This window comes from Anarrhichthys ocellatus, unplaced genomic scaffold (assembly GCF_004355925.1).
Source record: "Anarrhichthys ocellatus isolate YVR2014 unplaced genomic scaffold, GSC_Weel_1.0 scaffold58, whole genome shotgun sequence".
Lineage (NCBI taxonomy): Eukaryota > Metazoa > Chordata > Actinopteri > Perciformes > Anarhichadidae > Anarrhichthys > Anarrhichthys ocellatus.
In genome coordinates this window covers 1,788,311-1,806,518 of record NW_022280088.1, presented here as the reverse complement: position 1 = coordinate 1,806,518, position 18,208 = coordinate 1,788,311, and the positions used below count along the sequence as shown (strand labels likewise).

The 18,208-nt window shown below is 38.8% G+C and overlaps 1 protein-coding gene across 1 annotated transcript; it reads left to right on the top strand.

The window, feature by feature from the left end:
* The first annotated feature begins 2,903 nt into the window (after positions 1–2,903).
* Positions 2,904–4,628, top strand: helt (helt bHLH transcription factor). Its single transcript, XM_031871379.1, has 4 exons — positions 2,904–2,981; positions 3,548–3,652; positions 3,801–3,897; positions 4,153–4,628. Exons 1-4 carry the CDS (start codon positions 2,955–2,957, stop codon positions 4,626–4,628), a joined length of 705 nt encoding a protein of 234 aa, XP_031727239.1. The 5' UTR covers positions 2,904–2,954.
* Positions 4,629–18,208: the final 13,580 nt, after the last annotated feature.

The window sequence follows — 18,208 nt, the reverse complement described above, 5'->3', positions numbered from 1 at the left end:
ACACACACACACACACACACACACACACACACACACACACACACACAAATACACACACAATCCAAACCAGGGCTGCTATCATAAATTAGGCTTGTCTGGAGGCTTGTTTATATTTTTCCTGTAACGGGCTGGTGTACTGATGTTATAGTGATACCACAGGAGATTGAAACGAGTGATTAAGTCACCACAAATTCCCTGAGCAGACACATTATTTCGAGTCATATTATAGAAGCATTATTTTTTTAGAGATTGTTTGTGTGCGTTTTGTATGCTGAACCAAAACTGCATGATTTGACCACACCAGTAACTGCAGCAATGTAAACATGTGCAATGTGTTTTGAATACATACAGTAGCCTTTATGCTATTTAGGCTACTAGATATTTCATAATAAAATCACACAAGTAATAGCTGTCTGTTGAGGGCAACAGTCATTGTGTCATGTTCACACAGATCTCACGTGTTCTCATCTGATTGATTCATTTGTGCCTTTAAGGGATGTGATTATTTTCAATATGATTATTTTCTTGCTCTGGGCTACATGGAAAAAACTTAAACTAACTGACTGCTGCGTTTGATTTGCATAAAAGATATTTAAAGTGACATCACTCTCTAATAACAGGATGCATATGGTACTAAAGGGATTTCTATGTAGCTATGCTGTGATTTCTTTGCACCCTTTAATGACCTATTATTGTAGTTCTATCCGTTGACCTCTTTATTAATATGTTGAGAACACAGCAGTGACTCATTATGCAATAACATTTTCCACAGTACCTACTGCACATTAGTGCCTGTAAGGGTTATTTAGATCAATGCTACCAAGACACACCTTAAAAATCGATAAAGAATTCATACTAATTTGCCCTACACATGTGCAAAGAAATGCAACAATTCTGCATAACCAAATTCAACCAATAATCTAATATGTTTTTTATGTATATATGTTCGTAATAATCATCAATAAATACAAGTAAAACAACAACAAGCTGTTTTAAATCATACCAATATTGGCACCATGATAAATAAAATGTAAAATGTGAATATGTAGTGGCGTGACAAATATTTTACTGAGAAGAGCTTAACACATCAATATATCAAACGTTTATTTCCAATAACAGTCGTTGGAAAATAAAAAACTAAATATTTTAACACGGAATTAAATGTTCACACCACAGTTCCTACAATACATCCTGACGCATCGTTTGGCCTCGTACTGACGCAACACTTGGCGTTACAAAGTCGGTCAGCAAAAACTTCCAGTATTTCATTCAGTTTTTTTAGCAATAGCACACAAGTCCCTCAATTTTTCAAAAGACAAACACGTAAAAAGTGTTAAACTTCACAGTGAAGTAATTGGATTTTATGCCCCCGTCCCGGTCGCTCGCGCTTTTCTCTCCATGGTGCTCTGAAAACTCTCCAAACACTTCAGATGTCTTGTGAGCCTTTCTTTCCCAACTACCGCCGCTTTTTATTCTTCGACATTGCTCACAGGATCAAATATATCCAAGCATGGTGAAAGTTTCAGGATTAAAACGTTCTCAGTGACAAAGTAAAGAAATGGAGCAATGTTTTGGCGCATGAGAGCAGTTTGAATCTGTGAGGAGCGCACACAATAAACCTGTTGTTAAACTTGATGTGAAAATATGTTTGAAGAAAACAGCCAATTGTTGTATGAAATGTATTCAAGTATAAAATAATGCCCTTTGTTTGGGGGGAAAAACTTGAGCAATGTGAGGGTACAAAAGTCCCCTGTGGCATTTACTAGCACCCTTTGTGCAGTTTGCGCGTTGGCGTCTCCACTTGGCGCATTACCCAGGCCCCTTTAAACGCGATTGTTTCTTTCTTTCTAATGACATTTACCGGATCAAAACATGCTGTTAATTCGATCAGAAAGCTTCACCCTTCATAACAATGGCAGTATAATTTCTCCAAAAGTTTGTTAAGTTGACCGAAATTAGGCAAATGAATAGGGGTCTCCAGGCTACCCATCTTGCAGGTGACGGGGAATAATGCGCGTTCACACCAGCTGCATTCTTCTTTATTTCTCCCCTTCTTTCACAGCATTATTAAAATTTAGGCCAATGAAACTATTCATTCGACTGAATAGACATTTTCTTATAGGATAATAGGATACAAATTGAGCCTCTCCAAAGAGTCTCCAGTGGTGGGTAACCCTCGTGTGCCAGAGGCTGCTGGAGACGCTGGCCTTGACGCAGACGACGCTCGTGTGCCAGGGCTAATCACACACCTGCCGAGGAGTCCAACAAAATGAAGAATGTAAACAAAAAGCTTGCCATCTCTCATAAAAGATGGACGTGTCACCAAGTCGTGTGAGAAACGCCGAGAACAAACGGGGGGACTCCGTCTCCAAAAGATCTCCCCTGAACTTGGCGGAACAGCCTATTAAAGGCTTACTTAATTACTCTAATGACACTGGACAGGCCTTAAAACTCGGACCGGGCTTGGATGAGAGTTAAGATCGCTTGCTGGGATTTGTAAACAGGCGATCGTGTGAGAAACGCGAGTTGGAAGAAAGAGGGTTTCTTTGTTTTCATTGCGCACAGTGCGCCCCGCCGGATCAGGCGATCGCAACGCTCGCCTCTTATTTCCCGCCTGGGTTGTTACTATGCAAATAATATTCCAAAAGTAATCACGTGTCTTTTGAACAGCCACGTGGATTAACAAAGCAGGTTTGCCCCCCTGCTAGCCCATGGCTTTAGATTTTTACTATTTCTTTAACTGATCCTAAATGCACACATTTACCCAAATGCATGGCTCTAATCCCATGGAATAATTTACACCATGAATGCCAGAGTCCCTTGGATGATCCCTTTATAACGGACCAGCTTTCCACCACACACCTCAGTCTGCCTCATCTTCTGCCAGAGCAACACTAGTCTACTTCTCTTCCCTGCTGATCCGGTTTTCAAAGAAAATTGTCAGACAATCGTCGATGGCATCTAAAATGAAAGACAGAAAGGTACGCGCTCCGTGTGCGCTCTGCATTACGAGGACTGAACTTTTTTGGCAACGCTGCTTCTTTAACACTTTTGAGTCACTTTATGGGACTTTGTATTTCAGCATTTACATCGAATAGTCTTCGGCTACAACTTGGAGTAATGTTCCTGCTAGTGGAGGGGAAATATATTGTCCACCACCTCTGTGGCACACCTTACAGAATAACTATGGCGCACTACTGGTCTGAAATAGCCTATCAGGCAGTTACGGAATATTTTGGCAACTTTAATGGAATCAATTTGGTGACAAACACGTATACATAACTAAATGTACTGAAAGATATTTGAAATATTTCCAATAAGGCATCAAAGTTGTAGAAACAGCTCGGCGCGCAGATGTCCGCCGCGCGCTCTGGAGCAGCACAGCGCGCAGCGCGCAAAAATAATCCAAGTTTCCCAAATATTGAATCGCTGCATTTTGCTTTACTTATACCTTCCTGAGTGTTTTATGTTTGTGTTTCTGATTGACAAAATAGCTGTGAATGAGATGTATTACTTTATCTCATGTTTTCTCTCCCTCTTTTCACAGAGAACTCCCATCTCTCACAAAGTCATAGAGAAACGAAGACGGGACCGCATTAATCGCTGCCTCAACGAACTAGGAAAAACTGTACCAATGGCCCTGGCAAAACAGGTATTGTAACATGTTTATTTAATTTTATGTTATAACTCGTATTTATTCCACAATATTGACTGTTTAGCAAGGAAGTGTTTATCACACATTGTTTTGTCGAATAATCATGTAAACATTTTCTAATGTTGGAATTTTTGATATTCGGTAGAACTCTGGAAAACTGGAGAAAGCTGAAATCTTGGAAATGACAGTTCAGTACCTGCGAGCGCTGCACTCAGCAGATTTCCCCCGTGGGAGAGAAAAAGGTGAGTCAACTTTTAACAGAGCTCCGACACTTTACGCATCTCCACCCCACGTTTCGACTGTGTAAACACTTTTACAATTCTGATTAGGTAAAACTATGAGCTATTTGTGTATTCGTGTACGTTTTAGTTTACACTTATATGGTTACATTTTGTTGCGACTCCATCTTTACGCACAAAAACTACGTTGCGTCATACATGTTGATCATTTCATGTCAGCGGGGTTGTAATCGCTGATGCTTATTTGATTCATTCCAGGTGAACTACTGGCTGAGTTTGCAAACTACTTCCACTACGGATACCACGAGTGTATGAAGAACCTTGTGCACTACCTGACCACAGAGGACAGGGCTGAAACCAAAGACATTAAGTACGCACGGATCCTCGCCTTCTTACAGTCTAAATCTCGTGTGGTCACTGAGCCTGTGTTCGGCTCAATTGCCTCGATGTCAGAGCCGTCTGACTATCTCAGCCAGCTGCACTCCTCTCCGGAGCACCAAAGCCACAGTCCGTCTGACTCCGTGTACCAGCAGAGTCCACCGGGACACTTCACCTGGCACAGCTCGACCCGCAGCCCGGGCATCTCGTACCCGACAGTGCCCCTCTCTGCGCACACACAGCAGCACGGTGGATACCTATCACCCGTGCAGGGACTCGATCACCACTATTTCAACTTCATCGGTCACACGCACGCAAACACTTTTAGTTTGCACAGTGCGCAACACGCCATGTAAATAGTTTTGCTATCTTTTGCGATTGTTTTTATTTATATATTTGTGAATGATGGAAATAGACCTTGTACATGTTGTGAATAAATATTTCTGACTAAAATTCAAATTGTTTCGTGATCATCTACACTCAGTTTTCGGTGTTTAGGTGACATTCTAGATCTCAAAAAATAAATAAATTACAAATCCTGTTACTTTCCTGTAGATATTAACTGCCAAGAAAAGCAAATGCAAAAGATGAAAAGAGAGAGAAAATATTTCTCAGTGCAACTTTGTGAAAGATGTTCAATCTTCAGTGAATTCAGTTTAAATCTCCAGTGAATCATTGGTGATATTGTGATTTTGCCTCATACATTATTGATGAGTAGAAATATACATTAAACAAACTAACATCTACACAACAGCGTACATATCTTTTTATGAAACAAAAATGAATTAGGACTGTTTTTCATTGTAAAATAAATATTTAGAACGAGGCAGGCTGGGCTCAAACTACGTCAAAATGCCGACTATTTTTGGTGCACTAGGCCTTCAGTCTTCAGTCTCATCCACAGACTTGTTTATGGGCTGATCTGAGGGTTTAATGTGTCACAGCATCGGTTTCCAGGGGGCACACATGAGCCTGATTCCCAATGGGCCACCCGCTCCTGACTTAAACAGACCTGCAGTTAACAAAACCATTGACTCACCCAACACTCCCCCTTCCTTAACATTCAAATCTGTGATTGAATACAAAAACAGTTTTTGACCTAATGAGGGAAAACAAGTCATTAAAGATTTCCATACAAGATACAAAGTTTTTTTATGTGTTTTTCATGAAAAGTTGCATACATATGATCTCAAAGAGTGTCAAAACAAGATAAAAGTTATCTTCCTTCTGAACTTTAGCCAAGTTTGATCATTTCCATTGTTGAGAGAAATTAAGTTCATCAGGAGTAAAGAGGGATGTTATGCAGGGAAGACAGAGCCACCTCACTGTACATGTGGTACTTGTTTATATGTAAAATATGATGTTTAGTCATTCAAACATCTGAAACTAGAGAGTAGCCTTACATTAAATAAGGGAGCTCTGTGAAGCCTTTTAACCCTTCTCTCAAAAGGAACACCATATTGGTAAAGTTACTGATAGAAAGGGCTCTCTGCCTTCAACAGAATAAACCAAGCTGCTATATGTGACGACAGAGTCTCAATACATGCATTGAACTATTTCCAGGCTCCTTCTGTCTTTCTTTAAGTAAGTTGTATGGTGTTGAATTGTACAAAGGAGAAGTTAAAAAAGGGGGAAGAAACTCCTTGTTGTGTTTTTTTTTAATCAAGGAGCCCATTGTGGTGCATCTGAAAGCAGAACGATTTCTGCGTCTCTTGTGCTTTATCCTTGAGTGATTGCAAAGAAAAATAATCAACACCATGAAATCAAAGCTTTTCTCTAAGAGGAGTTCAAGAAAACACTTTGTCCTCCTGGTTTTCCCTCAGAGGTAAATAAGTCATTACACATACCTCTCTTTTGTGTCAACTTAGGTGATAATACCTTACCTTATAAGACAACAAGTAAGTTGTAGGTGTCCTCATGTGGCCGTTGATATGTATGGACAGATATGATGGACAGAAGAATCGCTTCTGCGTGGATGGGTACAGATGCATGGATAAGCTCACATTAATCGCCTGGATGGTTGGATAAACTCACATTAACCAGCCCCTGACCAAAAAGACAAGCAGCAAGAGAGCAAATGAAAGAAATGAAAGACAAGTGTCCACGCAGATGGAGAAGTGACAATACATTAATAAAAGAGAAAAGGCTTTGAGGGAACACTTGGATCCCTACAGCTCCAATATTGGTTTAAATCCTGACTCTAAACATGGAAAAAAAGACTGATGTTCAGCCAGATGAGAAAGATTAAACTGCAGCACATCACATGAATAATAATAAAATGAGCGCGGATAAAAAAGAAAAAGGACTTCAAACTATTTATTGTCATGTAAACTGAGCCGCAGTAGTAAAGCCTCACTTTGAGAATGTTTATCTTTCGCATTAACATCACATGCTGAACATTAACAATCCTCTCTTTAGAAAAATTATTCATCACTGGAATGTCAAAGGAAAACGTAATTCACACTCTGAGTCTATATAAAAACTGTGACGAGCAGGAAGTCGGGCACATTTCTGAAGAAGTTTCATCACGTGTGGAAAGACGGACGATGATGGGAATAAGTCCAAGACATTACTGCTTTCAGATGTTTGTAACTTATACATATTACATTTTTTGAATCAATAAACCAAAACAAAAAAACAACATTAAATAAGTTGTACTATTTTCAGAAGCCTCATATTTCCATTTACAAACACATCTATATAGTTCTTTTTACAATAAACTGTTGTTATTTGTTGATGTATTTATTTGTTGATATAGTTCAATAACTATATGTAAAGCTGCACTTCTATCTGTAGACACAATACACTTTACACGCAATGCCAAATTGTATTCCCTTTCATGAAATATTTATTATTTATACGTATATATATATATATATATATATATATATATATATATTTATTTGATTTGTTATTACAACTTCCACTTCTTATTTGTGACTACTTCTGTCTCAAAACACTTTATGTTAGTGTATAAAGTATTTAATATCTGTGACCCGTTTGTATATCGAAGATGCTCATAATGTATATAGTTTGTTCTTGTATTTTTGCTGCTAGCTGTTATAACACACAATAATTATAATATAATAATAATTAACATAGGTTCTAAAGATGCTTTTCAAGAAAGAGAAAGGAAAAAAGATATATTGAATGCATAATTAATTTGGGCTTAGTGAGATATTGCTTTGAAATGTTTTGAGCAAGTGCAACATGAGATACATTTTTTTTCTCTAATTTTCTGAAAGTAAGTCCAGGACTTTATTGGTTCTGGTTTCACATGTAGCAAGAAACAGTGATGGAAAGAAACTGTGTACATTTACTCAAGTACAATTTTGAAGTACTTATTATTTTCAGTTTAAGGACTAAATTTCAGAAGCAAAGTATTGTATTGTTACTCCACTACATTTATCTGACAGTTCAATTTACTAGTCTACTTTGCAGATTAAGACTTTACAAACTAAACATATTATCAATTTCTAAACAATGATGCCTTTTTAGTTTCCTCTATGTTGTGGTTCAGTTATCTCTCATCCAAAGGATCCCCACAAATAATCAAAGAGATCACTGGAAAAACATCTTTATACCAAGTCATCTTTGCTTGCAAATTGAGTCCCTAAAATTTTAGTGAAATGAGTAAATGCAGAGAGCTATTTAGTTTGTTTCAAGTACTTTCTAAAAAGAGTTTTCATCGTTCTTCATATGCAAATTGTCACTCTGGAAACCGTTTGAAACAAATTGATATCGATTGCAAACAGATTGAAATTCTCACTGTACCTGCAGATTTATTTCCTGTTTTAAGAAAAAAGATTTTGACACTCAAGTTCAGACTTTATTTGACAAAATGGAGATTTTCAACAGTGATGATGAATTGGATGGAAAAGGAAAACACAAATTATTATTATATTTTTCGGATACTTTTTCAAACAATAGTAGATATTTTCACCTCTTCAGGCTTCTAAATATCCTTCAAATTTAACAATATGAGAAGGAAGATTGCTCCTTACTCAGGTCTACACGGCCAAGACTTTAAACTATTCATTTAAAATTAATAGTTTAGACATTATGGGAAATACGCTTATTTGTTTTCTTGCCGAGACTTAGATGAGAAGTTGGATGTCTGTCCATTAGGTATGAAGCTACAGCCAGCAGCTGATTGGCTCAGCTCAAAGACTGGAAACAGGGGACACAGCTAGCCTGGGTCTGTCCAAAAGTGTCAAGATCTGCAACTTCTAAAGATCACAAATTAACACAATATATCTTGTTTGTTCTTTTTGTACAAAAAACGGATAATGTGTCTGGCTGTTTACAGTAACCTTTTGTAAATACTCTGACACAAAACCCCCCATGAAGCAGTTAATTATGATCTTTACACTTTGGTTCTTGTACAGTTTGAATAAACGAGACATTCAGAGTTAGTCAAATGGGTTGCTAGGCAGAACTGTTACATTTGGACAGAGCCAAACTAGCTGCTTCACCCTGCTTCCAGTCTTTATGCTAAGCTAAGCTAACCACCTATGGCTGTAGCTTTAATGGACAGACATGAGAGTGGCATCAATTACTCTCATATATCTCTCTTTAATTAATATTTCCCCAAATGTCAAACTATCACCTTTAAAGGGTCACAAGAGCAAATAGTTGCCTATTGTCACCAAAAGCGGAAGCCACACATAAGTGCCCTATAAGTGTCTGAGAGCTCCTGTTTTGATCTTTGTACCCGCAAGAGCACTGAAGTCAGGCTTAGACGGTTAGCTAAGCTTCTGAGAATGCAACAGCAAAGCTCCTTTCCTTTACCATGCTGTAGTGTGTTTGTGTTGCCTGTGTGTGTGTGTGTGTGTGTGTGTGTGTGTGTGTGTGTGCGCATGTGCGTAGGAGGGGTACAGTCGAACTTTGGGAGAAAAGCCAAAGAAGAAGTACACAAGCTGTGAGAAATCCAACAGTCAGTGCTGGTTGCAAAGTCCAGTGGCATCGGATCTGTGCCGGCTAACCTCAGGATGGTCGTCTGATCTCAAGCATGAAAAGACAGAGAGCAGGGAGGGGGGCAGAAAAAGACAGTGAGAGAAAAAGAAACAGTGAGAGATAGAGGGAGTGTTAAAAAAGGGGGGAAAGGGATGAAGATCATTCCCACAACAGATACCACTATCTCACAGGGTTTAAAGGGCCCCCTTTCTGTACACCCCCCCCCTACTCCTACTCCTCCCCCCTTCTCTTACCAATAATGCCAAAACTTGGCACCCAACCCAGAGCACATGAGCAACAGTTTCCCATCAGAGAGAGGCAGCCATCCTACTGCCTTGGCACCAGCGATGTCTGAAGAAAGACTGGCACTGTAAGAAGAGAGCAGACATGAATAGAGTCTGTTCGGAGAAAAGAAAACAGCACATATCTATGCCTTTTGATTGTCTGGGAGTGATTCTGGTGAGAGCACGTCACTTAGCTGTAACAAAGTGTAAAAAAGTGACAATATTTGATTTTATCGTGAATGTTTTTCATATAGAAAGGTATGTTTCTAGATATAAACACAGAAAAAAAAAAAATATATATATATCATAAAGTTTAAGACAATGTTCTTTTTTTTTGCTGATGCAGGCACAAAAAAGATTATGTTAGATCAAAGATATCAGATATGAAATCTAATTAAGTTGCTTTTTCAGCCTTCTCTGCCCCCGCCACAGGATAAGGGCTTCACCTTTTTTGCACTTGGCACAACCCTCTATGTGCTCAACAGCAATGCCACCAGATTATGCAAATCCATGTTGATGTCCCATTCAATACCTCCATTTAGAACGGAGATATTTGAGCCAAAAATGAATAGAGCAGTGTTTTAAAGGGGCAAGAGCAGGAGAAGGGTCAAAGACATCTCCGATATAAATGAAAACATAATGAATACTGTAGAAAATATCCCACTGTGGCTTATCATTTCAGTTACACCCTGGCTTTCCTCTCTCTTTGTCTTCTTCTGTTGTTTTGTTAAGTTTCTCTCATGTAAAACACAGCCGCCGCAGACTATCTGAGAAATATGGTACAGAGAGAGCAGCATGGGAACAGTCCAACAAGCGTGCAGCAACACACTATAGAAGAGAGTTAAAGAAACAAAAAAAACAACAACAAACAAAAAGAAACAAACGGGCACCAAACTCTTTGTTATTCATGGGAAAAAAGAGCAAGCTTGTTAACTTGCACAATTAAGGCATCATTTGCCAAAAGAAAGTGCAGTTCTTTGTTTTTGGGGGACAAAAGGTTGAGAGTGTGTTTTAGATATGGTGCTGTGCGTTATGAGGGTGGGTTTGGTTATCTGGTGTGCCACAACAAGGGACACTTTTGTCACGAGCACAGACAGTGTGACATCGGAAAGTGCTCGAGATAAATCAGGTAATTTGCATGGAAGTTAGACAAAGAGCGCCATACATTCCAGTTCCTGTGTGCATTTATAAAGGGAGTATGTGTAAAGAGGAGGCAAATATAACAATAACACCATGTGAGTAATTTCACAAGACGTCTCCAATAGGGTGGCATAATTTATGATTTAAGGCCTTTTTGTTAAAGACTAATGGCATTAAGTTGGACAACATCAATAAATTATTCATATTTAGAAGGCTATGTTAAATTAAAGAGGCATTGGAAGAAGAATCAACAGCAGAGATGCAGTTTCTAATTTTCTTGCAACGTTCTGACACTCTGTTTTCTTTAATACAGTCATGTGACTTATAAATATAAAAAACACATTACCGTATCTTTTTCTGTATCAGTATCGGAATGAGACTTCATTCACCAAGTAAGATGAATGTGTTTTGGTGCAGGTGTCAAAATGCCACGTTTACTGGGGGCACAAGGATTTACAAAACACTATAAATATAAATCATATACTATTACAACCAACTTTTCAAAATGTTCCCTGCATACAATGTTTCATCTTAACAAATGTTTTATTTCCATTTTAAGTACAAAGCAGCACATTCTGCACTCTTTCTAACTCGTTTTCTTAATGTTGATGGATACTAATTGTAAAAGACAATCTACGGTTTATCTTATCAATGGCAAAAAGTAACTAAATACATTTGATTGAATACGTAAAGTACAGTTTTGAGGTAGTTGTGTACTACTTTGACCTCGGAATTCTGTAGGGAAATATTGACGATCTTAATATAAATTCATAAATATTTCTCAGCTAAAATGACCTCACAGGTTAAAAAATTTCACAAAACAATTTAAAATATGATGTCTTATAAACATTAAACCCACCCAACAGAGTACAACACTGTTACATTAGCTTGATGAGTTGAGCATCAACACTTTTACTTTAGTTAAGTTAGTAAAACAAAGACAAAAGCAGAGACCAGTTAGATCAGATAAAACCAAAACTATCTGGCTGGATACCATCAGAGTGAAATATGCTTGGTTATAATTTGGGTGAACTGTCCTTTTAAAATAAATAACAACGGTTCATTAAAACAGTCTCTACATTCTTGATCAAACATAAAGTGAAATCTTGCAGGACTTTTTTGAAGCAGAGCTTTTATCTTTGCTTCACAATGGAAATAATTCAATTATCTTGTTGTGTTGTTAACTGCTCCTGCGTCTATCGTCACTTCACTTTTTGTTTCCCTGCGACACACACTTAACTCGCCTCTTTCACCTCTATTCTGCAAGTAGAGCTCAAGATCTCCAGCACTGGAATTCCCATCTTGGGATTCAATGAGGAGAGCCGTCCTTTCAGCTTCAATCACTCTCGTGCTTGTGAGGCTGCATTCACGTGTGAAGCTTTCTTTGAGAAAGCCTTTAGGTTGTACCGAGGCTGGTTTATTGCTGCCAGAAATCTTTCTCAAACATAACGCTTCAGTGGCAAACAGAGAATATGAAAACCGACAACGTGAATCAGAAGAATGCAACATGAACCTCTTTGGGAATGTGAAAGGCCATGTGTGTGTGATGTGGTCAGACGGTCACAACTGAGGCACCTGACCAACTTGACGCCCCAGTCGACTCTTTGCAGGGCCAAAAAGAAAGGGTAAATAAAACCCAGAGGTCCTAATGTGCTCCCTGTGCGCTTGGCTGGACTCATGAGGGGCGAGCATGGTATGTTTGCCCTTTTGTCCGGCGAGATGACGGACGCTCCTCTGTATTTAGCTGTGTCCAGGGCCAGCGTAGGGCCAGCGAGGGGGGGACCCCGGGGCGCCACAGGTCACCCTCTGAGGTCACGATTTGAGCAACCAATCCCGAGAAAGAAATAAAGAAGAAATGAGATTGACAGCCAGTGAGGGTCGAGGACTTCATCTCAAGTCAAACTGAACGACATCCAGCAAATACATTTTCTTGTGTGAATGTTGCTATTGGGACTGAATGCTTTTAATTGAGCTGAAAGAGCTTTTTTGGGGATAAATGAAGATAAAGCAGAACCACAGAAAGTCTGTTCTCTCACACACAGAGAGAACAAGACACAGAGAAACAATGGTAGCGGTTTTTAAAATAAGTAACAACATTGTAAATTCAGAGCGTGTTTCCTTTTAGTTTTACAGTGTTTTAACTGTCTGATTTCTGGTACGGCAGTGGTCATCGTGGTGGTGGGCGAAAACGGTCGTACCCTCAGTGACCTCACTGTGACCTTCACAGCAGGGCACCCATGTCTGACACCAAGAACATGATGCAGCACAACCAGGACTATGGAACAACAACCACAGAGCAGGAAATCAGTTAGAAATAATACACGTCAGTCATCAAATGAGACTGACCGAGCTGCCAGAAAAAAACGTGGATTTAATGGTATATACACTATTGTTAAAGGCAGTAATCAGAAAAACAAAAAACTGTTTCTGCATGTGAGAGGTTGAGTTTGCTGAGACAATTAATTTCTTTAGAAGAAAGATGGAGGATGCCATGCAACAAATGTACTCACCGGCACTCAGACTGAGGATATTATGAGAGCCAGTCTTCAACCACTAGGGTGGACTTGTGACTCTGAATTTTGATGGTAATGAAAAGAGAAATGATTTATTCTAACTTACATCCTTTTCTCCCTGCTCACAGAATGTGGATCTCAGAGCAGTTTTTAGTTAAAGTTTAAGTGTCTTTGTGCAGTTTATCAAGTTAAACAAGTATAACCTTCATCAAAATGACCACATTGCAAGTATCTCAACATGTTAGACTGGTGTTGAACAAATATAAAGAGTTATCATTTGTATATCATTTTATATTTGTATCTGTTTTGTTGGTGCTGTTTATATTCATGCATGTGGGAACATTTTAGTATTTTTATTTTTACTGTGAATAAGGATCCGAAGTTAGGGTTTAATTTTAATGTCTGTCAATTCAAATAATGTCTTTTGTATTTTTTCTACACCTAAAATTAAATGAAGTTAAGTTTCAACACCAATTTGAAAATTCTACCCTAATGGCAACTGCTGGTTTGCCTTTTTTATTTTTATTTTTTACTAAAAACTGATGTTTAAACTTCATGATGACAGTACTGAATATTGTAGAATCTTAATATCCTATATATGAACTATCACAAAAACTAATCCAGAGTAGATTAATTTATCCTCTGGTTTCAGTTTCCATAAATTGGTGATTAAGTTGTTCATGCATACATATTCTTCCCAGTGATAACCTAAAGCTATCTACAGGTAAATTAATTAATTAAAACAATATTTTTTCAGATCTGTGTGTGGCAGTTCATTATATAACCTTGGTAGCAGCAGTATGTCAAAATATTCTTAATTTGAGGTCTTAGTAGCTTTATACCCAATGTCATGCTTTATTAGCATACAATAACAGAATTGTAATATCCACACCCAAAGACCATGAAATGCAATTAAAAATAAAAAACGAGTCACGCTTTTTAAAAATATTGTTTCTTTAAGTTTATATAACTTAGCTGTAGAATATCAGTCCTGCTGCCCTCTCCGAACTCCCACTACCAGCACACAAAGGAATGTTTTGTATGCCCAGCATTAATACCCATTAGGAAAACAAACAAGGGCTTGAGGGTGCATTATTCAGAGGTATCTGCTGCAGTCAAAGTTGGCAGCTCTGCCCTATCAACTTGCCAACATCGGGGGTGACTCTCAGGCTTCCCGAGGCGGGGCTGGGAGCCATTCAAACAATGATCAAACAAACTGCTTCTGTGATTCTCTGCTCAGACAGATTCAGTTATGCCTTGTTTGGTATCAGACATTGATCCAGAAAAAGTCATCATTGTCACTACTATTCATTATGAAAGTACATGATTTCTATATATTTGCTTATAATAAAGACAGCACAGTTCAGAATAAATATAAACTATGGGATAACATATTCTGTATAAAATATTCTTTCTAGATATTACCAAGACATTATTTGTAAACACTCTATCTCTGCCCTCTATAATAAATATGAAACTTAAAGAGGCTCATTATATTATCAGTCTTACAGAGAAAACGACAAATACTTGATCTCACAAACATATTATCACAGCTCAGTAACGCTGTAGCTGCATTTAGCAGCGGACAAAGTCCATTAATGAAGCGCTCCTTTTTTTTTCAAGAAAGCTGTATAGTGGCTTACTCAAAGAAGTTATTACAAATTACTTTTAAACTAGATTTTTTTTCTTTTTTCATTTCATGAAATCATCATAAAGTAAGAACAAATTAAAAACGTTTAAGTTACACAATAACGAGATAGTGCCAAGAAGTTCCTCTTTTCATTCCAACATGGTGTCTGCAAGAAAAGACATAAAGACACACCCAACGTTATGTTTACTGAATGCTGAGCTGAGATGCCTATGGAAACCCTGGTCTATAGGGTTTTGGTTGTATATGCTCTGCTAAAATCCAGCGGTAGACTGAAAAATAGAAGGATTAAAAACAGCCACGGCACAGGCCAGCGTTTGTGAGGAGAAGACACCCACAGATAACTTTCTGAATGGCTGCTTACGCTTCTCCTTTTCTTTCCCCATCATAAGATAGGAGAGGAGAGAAAAAGGACTAACAAGATGCACATTTTACATTGAAAACTGTTATTGTTCCCCTCCTAATCTGGCCCACCATCTGAGAGGAGGGCTGCGCCAAAGAGCGGGGGGCTTTAATGGGAGGACGAGAGCCAACTCAGGGACAGGGGAGGAGAAGGGGAGAGAAAGGGGGGAGGCAGAGGGCTGGTCTTTGGCTTTAAGGAGGGGATCAGTTGGGAAGTGTAGAATGGATGTTTCTTTTTCTCTATGGGGGGAACTTTGTATTTGACTGTTGTTTGTATCTGTCTTTCAGGGGCCTGATCCCCGTGGGCCTGGGCAGAGAGATGCCTCTATATGTGTTAGCATGTGTGGAGTAGTGAGCGTGTCTATATTTGTATGTGTGTGTGTGTGTGTGTGTGAGAGAGGCAGAGAGAGACTGATGGTGGGATCTACCCCTCTTCTTTCCTACAGCTGCAGCTCAGCGGATTAACCGTCATCCACAAGGCAACATTACACAAGTAGCCTTTGAACAAAAGTCATGGATACTATTAATGATATGGTAATCCGTAATGGAGCTACCTCCCAGTAGTGATTATACTGACATGGGAAGAATGTCCAAGAGTCCTGGACGCAACTACCCAAACAACACTGTGGCTATTGTTGGCAGGCCTGGTCTGAGGCCTGCACCTACATCCACTGGCATCAGCCGACCAACAATCCCTTCCTCCTACACACACACACACACACACACACACACGCACACGCACACACACAAACTGCCCCCTGCTTTCTTGACACCCTTCCCTCCACCCCAATCACCCTATGAATAAAAATGAAAACCCAAAAATGGATAGAAAGAAAGAGAGTGAGGGAAGGGGTGTGAGCGGAGGGGAGAAAAACAAAGTGTTTTGGCCAGGATCAGCCAGGGATTTCTCCCTATGTGGTTCCCACACACTGACTAGAGCTGGATCCCTCCTTTCTCTCTCTAGCCAGTCCATCCTTTCTCCTCACAGCCAGGGAAGACCACACAAACACTAAATGATTTCACGATTTTAATCTCGGACAGTGGTGGAGAGGATGAGAGTTGAGTCAGTGCTCCGCTTTTCATTCCCGGGGCTGCTACAAGCCACTATAGTGGGTGTGTTGGGGTGGAGGTGGTGAAGGTGGAGGTGGTGGGTGGGGGAGAGGCCACTGTTTGCCTGGGTAAATGCTCTCCGTTGGACAGGCTGGGTCACAGCAGGGGTGTTTAACCCTAGAAATTTGTCCATTTTAAATACAATTACCAATTTCTCTGTTCACTGCAGCCACTAATCCACTCCATGTTGGTCCAGTTACTGAAGTGAACATACTTAGAGTGTTACAACTGTGCATAATGGATCAACTGCGTACAAAGAAATAACAGTATGTAAAGAAATGATGTTCATCAGTTGGATAATTGAACCAAAAACATGCATGTGTTTGTGAAAAACCAACAGATTTAATTGCACGTAGTAACTCAACACAATATTTTCCCCTTACAGCTCAAAAACTTAATATTGTTTTATCAGCTCAATAATTCATTACTTTTTCTAATTTCATTATGCTTATAAACATGATTTTAAGTAATGCATGTTTCAGAAGTCTGCAACAGAAATTGATGCATTGCTTTAGTTTGGGGTCCCTGTAAAATATGGTACAATACAATGTGCTCAATATCTGTGATTGGTTTTGGCAATACTTTTTACGCAGCACCACACCAAATCTATACTTTTATTGGATCTTATTAAGATCAGAAATCAAAAAATATATATTTCAAGGAAAGAAATTGGTTGATTTTGTAATAACTATTATTTTTACCAATATACAGCAGTGGGAATTGTGGGACATCAAACAACATGGAGATAAAGTCAACAAAACGTAAAAGGTGAAATTAAAATGTAAATTCTTATATATTATTCATCATTATGTACTGGCACGTAACGTGTATGTACTGTATTCGTTTATGTACTGATAAACATTTCTAAATTTCACTTTTCTATGTGTGATTGTATGTAATTGTTCCTATTAACAATAAAAGAGGCTCAGAGAATATCCCAGCATACATTAGGGGGGAAATAAGGTAAACACTGAGCTCAGGTCACCTGTCCACCACAGAGATCACTCTTTAATGTGAAAGATGAGAGCCGGTTGATTATCAATTAAAGTTTTTAGCAATGACATTAAAGTTGAAATATCAGTGATAATTGAAATGTGTGCACTGTCAGAAGTTGAAGTTTCAGTTGGTATGTGAGCCGTGACAGCGGTTGAAATGTAAATTTAAGTGAACCAAGGGGTAACCTCCTGGTCTGAAAAGTGAAGCCAATACGGAAGTGCTTTAAACCTGCATTCTTTCTGTTGGCCCTCAGGGCGACTCCTCTGGTTGCAAAAATAAATCCAAATGTGTAGACATCTTTAAGAAAATTACTCTACTTTTCATTACATTATTTGTCACTTTTATCTATTATTGATTACCTCAGTAAACATTTTCTAATGAGTTTATGGTCTCAATCTCTAGTTTCAAGTCTTCTTCAATACAGCATGATGTTCTATTAAGAAATTATGGTAATCTAGAGAAAAATAGACTATAAAGGAAGGTATGCTTAACGGTCAGCTGGTCATTTAAGTACATAAGTACATTTTGTTAAAGCACGTATTTCGCAAGCCAAAATTAGCATCTCAATTATTATCACAGGTAATGGGAAGTACAGATGCACCTTGCTAACCAAGAAAGCTAGCTAGCTAATTAGCGTTATCTGGTAACTTAGAATTTGCTATGCTAACAAGATCGGGCCCCGCCGGGCCTCGCTCTTCCCCGCCCTCATGCCTTCTTCCAAATATGGTCACTTCTGGCTCCAAAAAAACCAAGATGGAGACATACAAACAAGCCAAACTCAAGGCTTTAAAAAGGTAGTCCATAAACCAATGGGTGACATCATGGTGGATACGTTCACTTCTTATATATAATCTCTGGTTCAAACAGACAGTTGTAGAGTAAAACTT